The sequence below is a fragment of the Eleutherodactylus coqui genome, chromosome 1 (genome assembly GCF_035609145.1).
Source record: "Eleutherodactylus coqui strain aEleCoq1 chromosome 1, aEleCoq1.hap1, whole genome shotgun sequence".
Lineage (NCBI taxonomy): Eukaryota > Metazoa > Chordata > Amphibia > Anura > Eleutherodactylidae > Eleutherodactylus > Eleutherodactylus coqui.
In genome coordinates, this window is record NC_089837.1 from 246,106,483 (window position 1) to 246,121,914 (window position 15,432).

General features: G+C 41.4%; 1 protein-coding gene across 5 annotated transcripts in view; it reads left to right on the forward strand.

Annotated features, from left to right (window-relative positions):
* Positions 1 to 15,432, forward strand: part of FIG4 (FIG4 phosphoinositide 5-phosphatase) — a 260,535-nt gene that overhangs the window by 213,522 nt on the left and 31,581 nt on the right. For all 5 annotated transcript variants that reach the window (XM_066607721.1, XM_066607713.1, XM_066607706.1 and 2 more), the window contains 2 exons: positions 4,884 to 4,966; positions 7,543 to 7,629. In XM_066607721.1, coding sequence (XP_066463818.1) covers positions 4,884 to 4,966; positions 7,543 to 7,629 — 170 coding nt within the window. The remainder of the gene's footprint in view (positions 1 to 4,883; positions 4,967 to 7,542; positions 7,630 to 15,432) is intronic.

Consider the following 15,432-nt stretch of genomic DNA (forward strand, 5'->3'; position numbering starts at 1 on the left):
GGCACCCGAACCTTTCATCTCGAGCGGGCAGGTACTTGCTAAAGGCAATGCTCGCTCGAGCAATTACCTTTAGCGAGTATACTCGCTCATCTCTGGCGAGCACTGCTGTTCTTGAGTAACTGTATACTGTCCAAGCAGATTCGGGGGGCGGCGGTGGGTAGAGGGGGGAGACAAGAGAGAGATCTGTAGTTGCTTGAAGTTTTTTGCAGTTTGAAGACAAAAAAGTACATACCCCCTCAGAATGGCAAAAATGTGGACTGAACCCTGCACTTAGTTTTTTCACGAGGCTGAAATGTATTCAACTTCAATGTTTTTATTTTGTTACAGTAGCATCCTAACTTATTTCTAAGGCTGCCTTCACATGGCAGACCTGAATTCCGCGTGCTTAAGCCTGCAGCAAAATCCAACCTTGGCAGCAGCGGCGACCACGCATACCTGTAGTTTTTGTTCTTCATCTGTACAGCGGATAGTCCATACAGCTCGCCACCGGACATGAGCAGTAAATACTTTTTTTTTAAACTCCTGCTTTTCCCGTGTATGAGAAAAAAAGGTGTGGAGGCTTCTACCACTTAAAAAAATATTCTTTATTTGTTAAAAAGCATACAGCTCACAGGTATATGCTGTATGGGTCAGTTGTGGATGGGTTCGTGGGTGGGACAGTTTCCATTAACTTCAATAGAAGCCGTCCACGCAAAAATGGAGCATGCTGCAATTTCTTTCCCATGAGTAGAAGATTGCAGTCGCTGTACGCTCACATGAGCGCACATGTGGATGCTCCATTGGTTTGAATTAGTGTGGAATGTCGCGGATAATCCGTGCAGGAGACTACCCGGGGGTCTAAAGCATGTGTGTCTATGCCTCCATAAAACTTTACCACAGGGACATTGTGTGCTGCTGTATGGTGCTGATATTACGGAGTTATTCTCTTCTAAAAGCCATTCTCCTAGAAGAGAAATCAGGCCTCAAGTAGCAATTAAAATGTTTAATTTCACCAAGCAGCAAAGACTTTTTGTTATATTTTTGGTAACTCCATATACTTAGTATCCATCTACAATGCACACCAGTTTCTGGGAAGTTTGGAAGCGTTCAGCAGGCTAACAAAGTCCTGCTGTTTTATAATTCTCAAAATAGACTTGATTTGTATTTCTGTACAAAAAGCACAGTAGTTTCCATGTGTTGGATACATTAGCAATTGTATCCAGCAATTTTTATAATAATCTGAATAGAGAATTACACTTTTAGCAAGAAAATAGGGGAGGGTCTATAAATGATTTTGCAACTTTTATGTTACACCTGCTTCCATTGTGTGGCAGTTTCGGTGCAATATAACAAGAAACGTTCTTGAATTCATAAAAGCATGAATAGTCACCTTTGATTTAAGATTTAACATAAGTATCGTATAGAAAAAGTTTGAGAACATATGAAGATTTCAGGCTAAGGTCTCCCCCACATAGGTGTTTTCAGTTACCGCTGCGTTTTTTAGCAGTGGTGGCATGCGTTATGCCAGCGTTTTGGCTGCGTTTTCAGCTCAGCTGATAACACAGTCAGGGAAGGTGGAAAAAAAAAACAAGTACTCACCTGGTAGGCACAGTCCCTGAAGGCTTCCAGGCACTTGTCTGTGCATGCAGAGCATCTCTAGCTGGTAACAGGGTTTTAAGATTGCTTCTCCAGCAAGACATTGCTCCGATTGGCTGAGACGTGAGCCATTCATTCATTGGCTGTGATTGGTGCATCCAGCGCTGGCTGTGATTGGTGCTGGATTAGCCAATCAGAGCAATCTCTTGCTGGAGGCGGGCTTGTCAAACTCTGTCACTAGCAAAAGATCTTCTCACAAGTGCCCAGAGCCCCAGAAAGCAGCGCCAGCATTGGTGAGTATAGCTTTTTTTCTTTTTTTGGTAGTGCTGCTAGCGCTGCGTTTAGCACTGCCCAAAACGCGGCACCAAGTTGTGCCGCACTTTCAGCAGCACTGCTAACGCTGCCCATTTATTTCAATAGGCGACGCAGAGCTGAAAACAGCCAAAGATAGAACATGCATCGCTGTCAAAGCGCAGCGTTAAGGACGCTGCGTTTTGACGCTTGTGTGAGCAGCTTCATTGAACACTTGAACAGTGTTTAGCGCAGTGCTGAAAAGGCAGCACTAAACGCTGTAAAAAATCACCTCGGTCGGGGGCGGCCCTTCTTCTTTAACTCCATAAGGCAATGTGCAGCACAGAGATTTATTCAGTAAGTGGCTACAAGTTGCAATGCATAGGTTGCTATGGACCGTAAATCATACCTCTGTTAAGCACCTTTAAACGGGTATTAACTTTTCAAACAATTTATGCTCATATACTTATGCTCATGAGAGATTAGAAAGGTAACTTAATTTCCCTACTGCAAATAGTCCACTACTCCTTCCCGCCAAACTTAGGGTTCATTCACGCAGGTGTAATTACCCCACGTGCTATACAGTGAATGGAATCTATTGAATTTCAGTGGATTTATTCACATATGCGGGTTGTCCTATTTTAATGTGTATGTCATGGCGAAATAGGCCACTGAATTCAAAGCCTATGTATTCCCACACCTGGACAGTGGGCCCTCCTGCTGCGTTTTTGCGTGCATAAATGCGCTGGGTTTTTACACATGTGAAAAATCAGCAGAAGTGCCAAAATGCCCATGGGATATGCATATTTTGGTCATGGAAATATGCTGCTTATTACGCTACTGAAATATGCATAGGCCCGTGGGAATGATCCCTAAGAACTGTCACTTCAAATATATTACACCTCATCACTAGAGCTGGGGCTAGGGATTTTGAGGCCCTAAGCAAATAAGGCAAATTGCTTGCATCAAGTCCCAATAATTACATTTTTAAATTGCTTATTATGTTCTTTCTGCTGGGGGAGTTTTTCAAGCACATGAACTCCTCCCTCTTCTCAAGTACACCCTCTTACACCACTACAATGGATTTGGATAAGGTGTAGTTGTAAGTTGTATGCAAATAACTGCACTTCTGTGAACTGCAGCTGTCACTCAATAGTTAAAATTGGAATGTCAAGCTACAAAAAGTTTCCATGTAGTGCAAGTCTAATCAACCTAGTGGTGGTGATTATATGTTTAATCGAGGTAGACTTTCGGTCATTTTATGGACCATCATTCTCCATGCATTCCTATCCTTGTCCGGCTGTGATCCATAAAGTATTTTGGCAGAAAAAGTAGAGTAGTTTGCCATTGCTTTCTCTACCCCCCTTCCTTATTTATCCGGGCTTGGGACGAGCATGTAGCTAGCCACACAGCTAGGTTAATAAAACTAGTAGTACTTATCAGATTCCCAAGTGGTTCCATTGCCACAGCTCTAATGATCTCTGCTGGTGTTTACGGTGCTGCAGGACTGACTTTATGTCAACACACGTGAATGCTGCAAATAATTACTGGCCTCAGCAGTGAGGCTGCTGGGTGTCTGTCTATCTCTCTGCGGGCTCCCTGGCATGGGTGTAATATGCAGTCCTAAAAGCCCATTGATTTCCATTGGGCCATTCAGACATGCTCATTTAAGTGAGCCCTGCAACTACTAGTTCTCTCATATTCATTGGCAGTTCACCTGATCTCAACTTGGTTGAACTTAAGACAGAAAAACCCACAAACAAGCAGCAGGCTGATCTAGTAAAGGCAGGGCAATAGTATCGCTAGGGAGGAAAGTCAGTAATTTGAAGTGTCCATGAGTTAAGAGAGTTCAGATGATCTTTGACTCCAATGCATTCGCATCCAAGTCTTAAAAGTAGTCCTTATTTATAATTGTTAGTTTGTTCAATTACTTTTGAGCCTGTGAATATGTCAAAAATATCAGTTATTTAGCTGAAGATATTTGTTTGACTCCTTTAATTAAAGTTGAAAGTCCTTACTTTAATCATGACTTGATTGTTTTGTTTAAAATCTATTGTGCCACTGTACACAGGTAGCATTATACAAATTGCATGTGTATATTTCTTTTTCATGGTCTAAACGCACATGTATAATCATACTAATGTACCATTTATAGTTATACTTTTTAATTATATGCTCTTGTTTGATGAAATAAAATGTTATTTGTTAAATATACAATAAAATTCCTTTAATTCAATATTTGCCCGTATAGAAAATCTGATGGTCTGCTATGTTTCCAGCACAGAATTCTCTGATTAAATATATTCTACTTCTGGTTTTCTGCCTGAGCTGCCTTCTCTTACCCTTGTAAAAGAACTCTTGTATTTCTATCTTTTACAAATGAAGTTCAATATTTGTATGACCCTGTACAGGGGCATCCCTACCATGAGGTGACCTAAGCTTGCTGCCTCAGGCGGCAGTCTGCAGGACCCCAGAGGAGCAGCAGGTTGCGACCCAGCTGGTAATTATTTTTTAATAGCCTTTTAAATGACCAGTAAAAATATTTTCCAGCTACGAGCTGGTCAGGCAGCAACCAGACAAGCTGTCAGCTCACTCAGTCTGCAGCTCTGGACCGGGGTGGCCGCTGCTACCAAAATCAGTTTGTGACAACTGACCTCTCCGCCAATGTCTGCGTTTCTGCGCACAGACTCTGCCTGTGTGCAGTAAAGATGCTGGGTGGAGAAGTGAAAGGTCACAGATTGATATAGCAACAGAGACCTCCCCGAACCAGAGCTGCAGACTGTCCCCGGTCCAATCTGCCTCCATTTACTGAACGGAAACTCTGTGCTCTGAAGGCTAGCAATTATTATATTTTTCTTCTGGTTAGCTAAGGGTATAACTCCTATAATACTTTTTATGATACAAAAACATTTATCATATTTTCATCAGTTAGATGTAGAGCCATTATTAGCATAACTGTTCCAGCTGAACAAGTTTTATAAGCATCATTTTGAAGTTTGTTTTTAATTATCTTTCAGACAACTTGTCAGTCAACGAAAGATACATATGGAATAAATTTTTCAGATGCTCCCTCTGAGACTGATCTTCAAATCTATACCAGGTAATAATTTACTATAGTGTCTCTATAAGCTATCATTTGTGTGTACTTTTGAGACCATACAAAGTTTTTGCAATGATGTCTTTGTAATTACGTTTCATCATATTGATAAAAAGTATGCCTATTAACATAAATTAAATTGACAAAGCATTGGAATTTTGCAAGTTAAGGCTGAAGTCAGACAAGCGTTTTTTTGCGTGCACCTATGTGCGCGCAAAAAATTGCGTCTATTAGAACCATTGGTTCCCTGTGTAGTTTTCACATGTCCATTTTTTTACAGACACAAAATACTTGCACCTGCAAAAGATAAGACATGCATTCACCAGCAAGGTCTGTGCTGCGCGTAACATCGGGTGATGTTACAGGGAGTCTCCCCATCACTGAACACTGTGACAGCACTGTCACAGTGTTCAGTGATGAGGGGACTGCAGTGGGGGATGAAAAAATTCCCTGCCACAGATGTGGCAGATGATTGCGATGTTCTCCCATTGCTTTCAATGGGGCCAGCGCTGCTGCCGCCCCATTGAAAGTGATGGGCTGCAGGCAACTCCCTCAGTAATTTTCGGGAAAGGGCTTGAAATATAAGCCCTTCCCTGAAAATAAGCCCAAGCTGCTTGAAAAAATAAAAAATATACATTACCCCTCTGGCGCTGTCCAACTCCGGCGTGTCTTCTCCCTGGCTCCCTGACACTCTTCTGAAGTATGTTCTCCTGGCTGGGGATTTAAAAATCCCCACCTCCTAAAAAGCGCTGGGTCTGATTGGCTGAGCGCTGTGTCCAGTCAACACAGTACAACACGCTCACTTACGTTTTGATTTTATATAGTTCTTATCTGTAATGCTTCTGTTCCTCCTCCGTTTGGAATGGGAGATATTACTTGGGGACCCTTTTTTGGCTGCCAAGTTTCCTGAACACCCTAAAGTGGTCTTCTGAAAGAACAAGACTCTGAAGAATATTGAGTGAGTACCTTTCCCCCCTTTCAGGGGATTAAAGGGAAACCCCTTATAGAATCCTTCAGGTGTGGAACACAAGGTAGCAAATGCTGTTCAAACATAATACGAAAGAGAGCCTTCTGGAACACAAAAATATATCCAATGTTATGAGAGACTTCTTGAATTATGGCTCAAACATTATTTATTTATTGGAATGTGCATGTGGTTTGAGATAAGTCTAAACACCCTTCGAATAAGGGCCAATAAACACTGCTCCAATATCCTGAAGGGGTTTACACAACACAGTGTTTTCCGGTATTTCATAAATCACCACAGTATGGATCCTTCTGGTATGTGATTGATCCTCCTCGAGAAAATTAATTAGGGTGAATTCTCTAGATTAATATTGAAGGAAATGTTCTGAATTTTTTTGGTTAAATATACTGCCACCTAACAATCTCAATGAGCAGCTAGAAAAAAATCCCCCATGGGGATGGACCAATATATGATTATTCTAAGATACCCTGTGTACATCCCCTATCTGGCCGACTAAAGGCTGGTTTAGATACAACGATTATCTCTAAAAAATCTTTTGAGCGATTTTTGAGCGATAATCCTTGTGTGCTTTTAGCGCAAGGTGATTGCTCAAACGTTGAGCAATCACCTTGCTCTCTGAGCGGGGAATGCAGAAGGCAAGCGGGTCTGCTTGTCTTCTGCATCAAGCTGTTTCCCACTCAGAGCGGTCGGCTGTTATACAGCCAAGCGGAGGATACAAAAGACAAGCGGGGCCATCTTCTGCATCCAGCTGTTTTCTGCTCGGAGCTCCCGGCTGTTGTGCAGCTGAGCACTCCAGGCGGGGTGTGGAGAACACAGCTGGACCACTCTGTCCTTATACCCCGCCTGTCTTGAGGGAGCGGGATACAGTCCAAACAATAGGATCGGCTGTATCCCGCTGTGAATTCCTGATGACTGATCACAGATCTTTTAGCATGCTTAAAGATGAGCGATCAGCGACGGCTTAACGAAAACTGCACGATGTCAATGCAATTAGACACAATGATTATCGCTCAAAAGATGGCTTTGAGCGATTTTTTAAATTTTTTTTTCCCCGAGTGAAAATTGTGTCTAAGAGGGCCTTTACTCTCTTTTGGGCTTTACCAATATTATATTCCTTCACTAATTTTATATCCACCATATATCCCTTGTATGTAGCTGGTATATATATTTATCTTTTATGTATTTGATCCTGCATCACTTTCAGTTTAACTGTGTGTGTTCAGTTCCGCTTTGTGTAGCATTTTTTTTACCTATTGCATTTTATTTCTTTGAGACAATAAGTATTTTAATCCATAAGTTTGTATACACTTTAGGGTTTTAGCACATCATTTTATGATCTCCTAGTCCAATTCACAATTAATATTTGGATTTTGAAATTCATTATTTTTTATATATAGCCTTGTTAACTAACAAATAAAGTTATGACTTTTAAAACTGGAGATAGAAATCTCCCCCAAATCATCATCCCCTTAAAGGGTTAATAAAATCTGATCTATATATGTAGTTCCTTTAGGTAAGATACTGATTTTATAGTGCTTTTGAATGCTTTTTATACACTCATTATAACATAATGTAATATCTTTGTTTGCAGGTTCGTACACTTGGGAATATGTCAACACAAACAAGAGAAAAGACACCTAAAAGTGAATCAAGGGGCCATGGACACAATCGTAAAACTGTATGTACCAATTTACTCATTTTGTGTCTTTGATTTACATCCTTATGACATGATGCTAAATGTATTGTCTTATAATTGACTTTTATCACCTATGCATACCATAACAATGGCAGTCTCAGCACTGAGCCACCCCCAGATTCCAAGAACAATGGTCCTGAGTCCTTCTCTTCTCCTCACTGCAGGCTTGCTGTATCCAGCTGCAACGATGTAGATAATGATTGCATAAGTCGTCACATATGTATGGTGCCATTGCATTCATTTTAATAGGGCTGAGGGAAACTAGGCAATTAGATAGGCTATTTCCAGCAGTCTCATTGAAAATGAATGGAGCAGCAGCACGCATGAACGACTTTTCCCCATTCAATCGCTTCTCTGTGAGGAGTGTAGTGATACCACAGTGAGGAGGGGAGGAAATATTGGATCACTATTCTCCGGATTGTTGAGGGCTCAGCGGTGAGACCCCCACGATCTCCTATTAAAAGATGATGATAGTCAATTGCGAGACAAACCCTTTAACCCCTTCCCTCCATATGACGTAAGGGTACGTTATGGCAGCGGGGTACTTCCCGCAACTGGACGTACCCTTACATCATGTGGATAACGCGAGATCATAAGCAATTTCGCGCTATGCGGCAGAGTGAGTCTGCTGTCACTGATAACGGGCCTCCCGATGCAACAGCGAGGGTCCATCGAAGATGTGCTCCCCACTGTTAACCCTTTCCCAGTCGTGATCTATATGGATCGCGGCATGGGAAGGGTTTACAGGAGTGCGTTCCCTCTGTGATGATATCGGGCTCTTGCGATATAATCACAGAGAGCCCGGCTGGTTGCCATGACAACGGGACGCCAGATAACGGCGTCTTGTATTGCCATTGCCTATGATCACTGTAATAAGCAATAAGGCATTGCAGGAGAGATCTGGTATAGTGTAGGTCCCTCAGAGGGACACAAGTGGTGTCACTTGATCAAAATAATGTACAAAAAAATTAAAATGTAAAAAAAACCTTTTTTGGGGCTTTTTCTCATATTGGTATCGTCGTGTCCATAATTACACGTACAATAAGTTGAACATGCTTTTTATCCTGCACGGCAAAAAGCGTTTAAAAAAAACTAAGGCAAAATGCTAATTTTTAGCATTTTGCCTCTAAAAAGCACAATAACAGTGATCAAAAAAAGCCATATGTACCCCAAAATGGTACCAATAAAAACTATAGCTTGTCTCGCAAAAAAAAAGCCCTCATAGTGCACCGTCCATGGAAAAATAAAAAAGTTGTAGGACTTTAAATGCAGCAATATAGAAAAAAAAATTCCAAGTAAAAGGTTTTTATTGCAGAAAAGTGGAAAAACCTAAAAAAAAAATAAGAATTTTGGCATCCTTGTAATTGTACCGACCCGCAAAAAAAATGTATTGTGTCATTTATGCTGCCTAATTAACGCAAAAAAAAAAATCTATGGCTGAATTGATGCGATTTCTCTCCCTGCGATCATAAAAAAAAAAAATAAAAGTTTTACAATATAGTCTGTATACCCAAAAATGGCGCCGATAATAACTACACAGTTCGCCACGCAAAAAAACAAGCCCTTTTACGTCAGCATTGACGGAAAAATAAAACTGTTATGGCTTTTGAAAAATGGAGATTCAAATCCGCCAAAAATTGTTGCCTCCTTTAGCCCAAGGGGTTAAGCACAGTCTACTTTCAAACAGGATAATATTAAATTGCAGCTGCCAGTGTAATCTCAGCATCACAACAAGCAAAGTCTAAGCAGACTTCACATTTAACTTGTGTGGGTGTTATAAATACTGCTAGAATCTTGGTGCTTGAACTTTGCTAAAAGTTCAGTTCAGCGAGGACTTGAACCTCAGGCAGTTCGTTTCGGCAGAATCATAAGCTCAATAAAACTAGTATTGAACAGTATCACATGGTACTGATATATCTAGATATTGCTCGGTGGTGAGCACTGTTGCCTTGCAACACTGGGGTCGTAGGTTCAAATCTGACCAAGAACAACATGAGCATCGACTTTGTAAAGCTCCTTACAGATGTTATACGTTTTCCCTGCGTTTCGAGTTTTTTCTTGTTCTCCTCCAAAGAAGAAGGTAGAACAAGCATGGTGGCTTAGTGGTTAGCGCTGTTGCTTTGCAGTCTGGAGTCCTATGTTCAGATGTAACCAAGGACAATATCTACATGAACTTTGTTCTCTTTGCGTTTTCTTCTTGTTCTTCTCCTTCCTCTCCTCCTCCAGAGAAGAAAAAAGAAATGTGGTGTCTTGGTGCACTGTTGCCTTGTAGCATTGTAGTTCTAGGTTCAAACCTGACCAAGGTGTAAAAACTACTGGTAGAATTTTTATCTATTCTGATCCTAAACATACATACATATCGCGACAAAAATCTTCATGTCAGCCTCAGATTTCTGCTGCAAATCCTCTACTGAATCTTTTGGACTTGCTATAGGCAATGCAACCAGTCTCTTACCAAAAACAACTGAATTATCAACGACTGCATAGGTAACCCCAATTGGTGCCTTAAAGAAATGCAGTTCTTTATGCTACAACTGTTGAAAATAATGGAGGCAAAACCGAAACCCATTTACTGCATCATTTAAGGGGTTGAACAGAAATGCCACAAAAGGCTACTGCCTGTGTAGCCTGTGGAAACCCATCCTATTAACAGAGAATGTATGTGTATACCATAGCAGGAAAAGGTGGCAGAGCCTGACATTACATTGGTTAGTACAGTGTAGTGCCAGGCTCCGCCCATGGCTCCAGGACATGCCCCGCTCCCTTCCCCTGCCTAAATGCTCATGAACTCTCCTGTCCCTGGATGGATTTTCACAGGTTGCATGGACTGCAGCTATTTTGTGGTATTCCCAAACAACCCCTTTACAGCCTTAAAAAAAACTAGTCATTAAGGGGGTATAGCTCAATGTCATTAAACCCTTGTCGACCACCACTATAGATGGGAGCGTATGGAGTTGGCTCAGGATCTGAGCCTGCTTCCATTTGCATTGGGTTATGGCTGTGTTGTACAACAGATACCCAGCTGCAACAGCTAGAATGGGAGAGAATCCTGACTGCACTTGACATATGTCATTGTGGGAAAACCTATTTAAGTATTTTTATTGAGAATTAGAAACCACATCAGTTTAGCAAGAAGCAATAAGCCTCACTAGCTCACAGAGCAGGAGAGATGAATGTTGAGGTCATAAAGGGTAAATCATGTTAACCCCTAACGACCGACCCATATGACTGTTGACAGCGGCCATTAAGGGGCTTTATTCTGCAGCGCCATCTTTTGACAGCATTGCATCAGAAGACTGCCATGGGTCTTGCGTGCCAGGGAGACTGGTTGTGCAGGTGTCGGATGACGGTCTGACACTTGGCTAACAGCAGGGACTGAAGAAACCACGGATTCCCACTTTTTATTCTATTCGCTGACCGATGGAGAGGGCTCTTTCTCTCAGACCCCCACGATGTGATTGTAAGGTCCTGATAGGTTGCTATGGCACCTGGAGTCTTGAATATAGTATCCGGGTATGCCAGCTAAAGTATGGTAGTGTATTAGAAGAAAAAATATATAGTGACATCCAAGTCCCCTAGTGCGACAAAAATGGAAAGTTCAAACAGAGTAGTAAAAAATAAATTAAATAAAAAGGTCAAAACGCCACCTTTACCTCTTTAGGCTGGGCACTGAAAAACCATGAGATTTCCGTGGAAGAGCCACAGCTTCAAAACCCACGGCATTTCGTTGTGGGCTTTGGAACTGTTCGTGCCACCAGCATTCCGCTGCAGCTTTCTCTCCCCATAAAGAGAAGAGGGGCCGCAGCGGAAAAAAAGAATTGTCATGCTGCGGCTGTTAATTCCGCGCTGTATCTCTGGTTCCACCTGGCTGTGCTGTGACGGATTGGCCGCCCGGTGTGGACGAGATTTTTGCAAAATCTTGTCCCCATGGTTTGCTAATACCAGGATTAGGATCCATGGGCAGAATTGTCACACGGAGATTCTGCGGCAATTCCGTCCCATGTGAACCCAGCCTTACTGTGTAAAAAAACATTTTTTAAATCACACATGTGATAGTGTTGCATTTGTAATGACCCACAGGAAAAAAAAATAAAAAAATATAGACCAAATTAGCTATTTTCCCCATCTCTCCTTCCAAAAAAAGAAATAGAAAGTGATCAATATGTCGCATGGATCAACAAAGGGTACTATTAAAAAGTACAATTCATCCTGCAAAAAAAAAACCTTGCACAGCACCGTTGACGAAAAATGCTAGGGAGCTTTGAATGAAGTGATAAACAAAACAATCATTTATTTATTTACTTTTTTTAAAGCGTGAAAAAGTTGCAAAAAATGTTGTATATATTTGGTATTGACAGAATCGTATTGGCCTGCAGAATTAATTTAACATATTATTTATACTGCATGGTGAACGTTGTTAAGAATAAAAAACATGCCAGAATTGCAGGTTTTGTTAATCTAAAAAAAAGGCAAAAACCGCAATCAAAATGTTATATGTTCCCAAAAATTGGATAAATGCAGACTAGAGTTCATTCTGCAAAAAAACAAGTGCTCATAGAGCTATGTGGAAAGATAAAAATGCTGCGGCTCTTGGAATACAGCAGCACAAAAGCAAATCTTAAAGCACCTTTTTTGGTTGTTTTGTATGCAAAAATAGCTAAACATAAACAAACTGTAAAAACTTGGTATTGCTGGAATCGTACTGACCTAGAGAGTAATGTTATCACATTTATTATTTTGCACACTAAACCCCGTTTAAAGAAAGTCCAAACAACTAATGGCAGAATGTATTTTTTTCCTCAATTCCCCTAAATAAAATCAAAAGTTATAGTACAATTTATATTCCCAAAAATAATGCCCTTAAAAAGCCACAACTTGTCCTGCAATAAACAAGCCCTCGCATGGCTGCGTCGACAGAAAAATTAAAAAGTTATGGCTCTTGGAATACGACAATAAAAAACCCCCAGAAAATTTAGTTGGTCCTTAAAGCGCAAACAGGCGTCGTCACTGAGGGGTTAACATAGAGGATTACTTTCTTTTTCTCCCTGCACTGGCTCATACGAATATAAAATGCAGCGTTTTACGTCGGTGTGGACTGGAGTATCCCCACGTATTGCAGTGTATTCCGTATCTTCCGCACGCTGTCATGCACTGGCTGCCTGCTGTAATTTCTTTTCTTTCCCTATCTGTTGTTTGGCGAGGTTGCATATAAACAGGGCACCAAACACAATGTAATGGCATATGTGCAGCGTGTTCTACGCACCCATAGAGAAAAGTAGGGCTCTAATGCACGTAATATGTGGTGAATAGAACGCGCTGCGTTCTTTTTTTTTTTTTTTACACATGTATTATACGCAATGAATAAACGTGAATGTAACAGTGAAAATCAACATATTTGAGTTGCTGATATGTACTGCATATTAAAACGTAAAACACAATTCATATACGCTCGTGTGAGCTCAGCCTGATGAGCATGAACAGTGCAAGGGTTTGTGTTATTAGTATAGTTAGAATGTGTGTGTTTGTAATTGCAACTTGGATTTGTGAAAAATTCTTTGTTTCGATTTCTTGTCTTGTATTTGAACAACGCTCCTATAACGTCCCTCACGTCTTTTCGTCTCATTTTACTTTTATGATTTAAGGTAGAATTCTATGTTATGTTGCTCGTGTATAACCTATAAAATCTTCATTAAGATTACATTAAAAATCTGGGATAACAATCAGACCACATTTTATTATTAATCATTGCAAGAATTCTGGGAATTCGAAAGGGTTCACTTACTTTATCTTGCAAGTGTACACGCTGACTACCCTAAATGATTGTGAGCATGGTATTTTGGCAAATAGCCTAATATGTAGTTCATTTTGTTAGTGTCTAATATATTAAATCAATGTTCTGCAATTAGTTTGCTACATGAATAATGCAATGAGACTATTGAGTCAAGAATTTCTATTATAAATTATTGATCACACAATGGAGGGAAGCAGCTTGTAGAAGGAAGCTTGTAAAATCAATTTGCTAACAACTTTTAAATTGAGCTATAAGAGCAGGCTCACACGAACATAATTTATTAGCTGATTAATGCACACTGTATGCTCACATACCCCCCTTCCCCACATACAACCCAATGTTGGTCCAAAGGAAGGCAAAAAATCCCATGAGGTAGAAGACAACTCTCCTCATTTTAGGGGGAAAATTCCTTCCCGACTCCAATCTAGCCATCAAAATAATCCCTGGATCACCGACCCTTCTGAAGTAATTAGTGACTATAACATATGATATTGTTATACTCAAGAAAGGCGTCCAGGCCCCTCTTGAACTCTTTAAGAGAGGTTCGCCATCACCACATCCTTAGGCAGAGAGCTCCATAGTCTCACTGCTCTTACAGTAAAGAACACCCTTCTAAGTCTATGTGGAAAACTTCTTTCCTCTAGACGTAGAGGGTGCCCTCTTGTTAGAGTCACAGTCTTAGGTATAAATACACAATGGAAGAGATGTCTGTATTGTCCACTGATATATTTATACATTATTAGGTCAACCCTTAGACATCTCTTTTCTAAACTAAATTACAAGATTTTGGTATAACTTAGGCCCCCTGTCCATGGGCAAGGCGGAATATCGCTAGCGATATTCTGCCGCCGGGGAGCAGGGGAAAGAACTGTCAGCTCTCTGCGGTGAGCCTAGCTGACAGAACTGCAGCAAATCACGGCATGCTGCGATTTGAGTCCCACAAGCGGAGAATCGCTATGATTCTCCGCTCGTGGACAGAGGGCTGCACTTTCCATAGAAGCGCTATGGAAAGCATGCACTGCGTTACTCACCGGATTATCACTGTGAGTAACGCAATGTAAGATTGTTCGTGGACAGGAGCCCTTACCGTAAAATATCTTTCTCGTCCTGTCATTGGGGGACTTGTTCTTGGATATAGCTACTGCCACTCCTCCCACTAGTTATATCCCTCCTGCAGGCATGCAGCTAATTCAGTTTGCATGCAAGCAGTAGGAGTAGTCAGTAGGAAACAACAATAATAGCTAATACACAACAACAATGCTCAAAAACTGTAACTCATTGGCAATGTGCAACTGCACTGAGCACATTCCAACCAGGAGCATATACGTTACAGGCTGGGTGTGTGTCGTGTCCCCCCAATGACAGGACGAGAAAGAGATGCTACGGTAAGTTATACCAAAATCTTGTTTTCTCATCTGAATCATTGGGGGAAACCGCTTTGACCTTGGGACGTTCCAGAGCAGTACCCAAGGGGGCGGAAAAATATAAGAAGGTGCATGTGAAACGAAGCAGAATCAGCTCTTTAACTGCGACTAGCGTTAATGAATGCCTAGGCTTCCAGTATGCTCCGAGCCGTAATAGCATAAAGGGACCCGAGTAACAGCCCCTGCTACCCACTGGGACAAAGCTCCTGCCATGAAAGAGAGCCAATGCGAGGATCCTACTTGGGAAACCAAGGACAGGGCTTGTGTTGTCGGGAGTACCAGCAGGAATCTGGGATCGAAGTCTCCATTGATGCTGGGTCACGATACCACATGCAGAGAGGCAACCGATCAATAACTGCTTCTCCTGATAACAGAGAAATTCCGTCTGTTAGCGAAAGTCAGTACCATCGGGAATAGGTTATTAGGAAGCATCATAGGCGATACGTTGGGACTACCGCTACCAGCGAGAACAGGAGCTGCAGACGCATGGCTCAAAAATACCATCAGTATTAGCCTCTGAACCTGTGACATGGCCAAGACATCCCCCTTTGCAGAAAAGCTGTGGCCCTT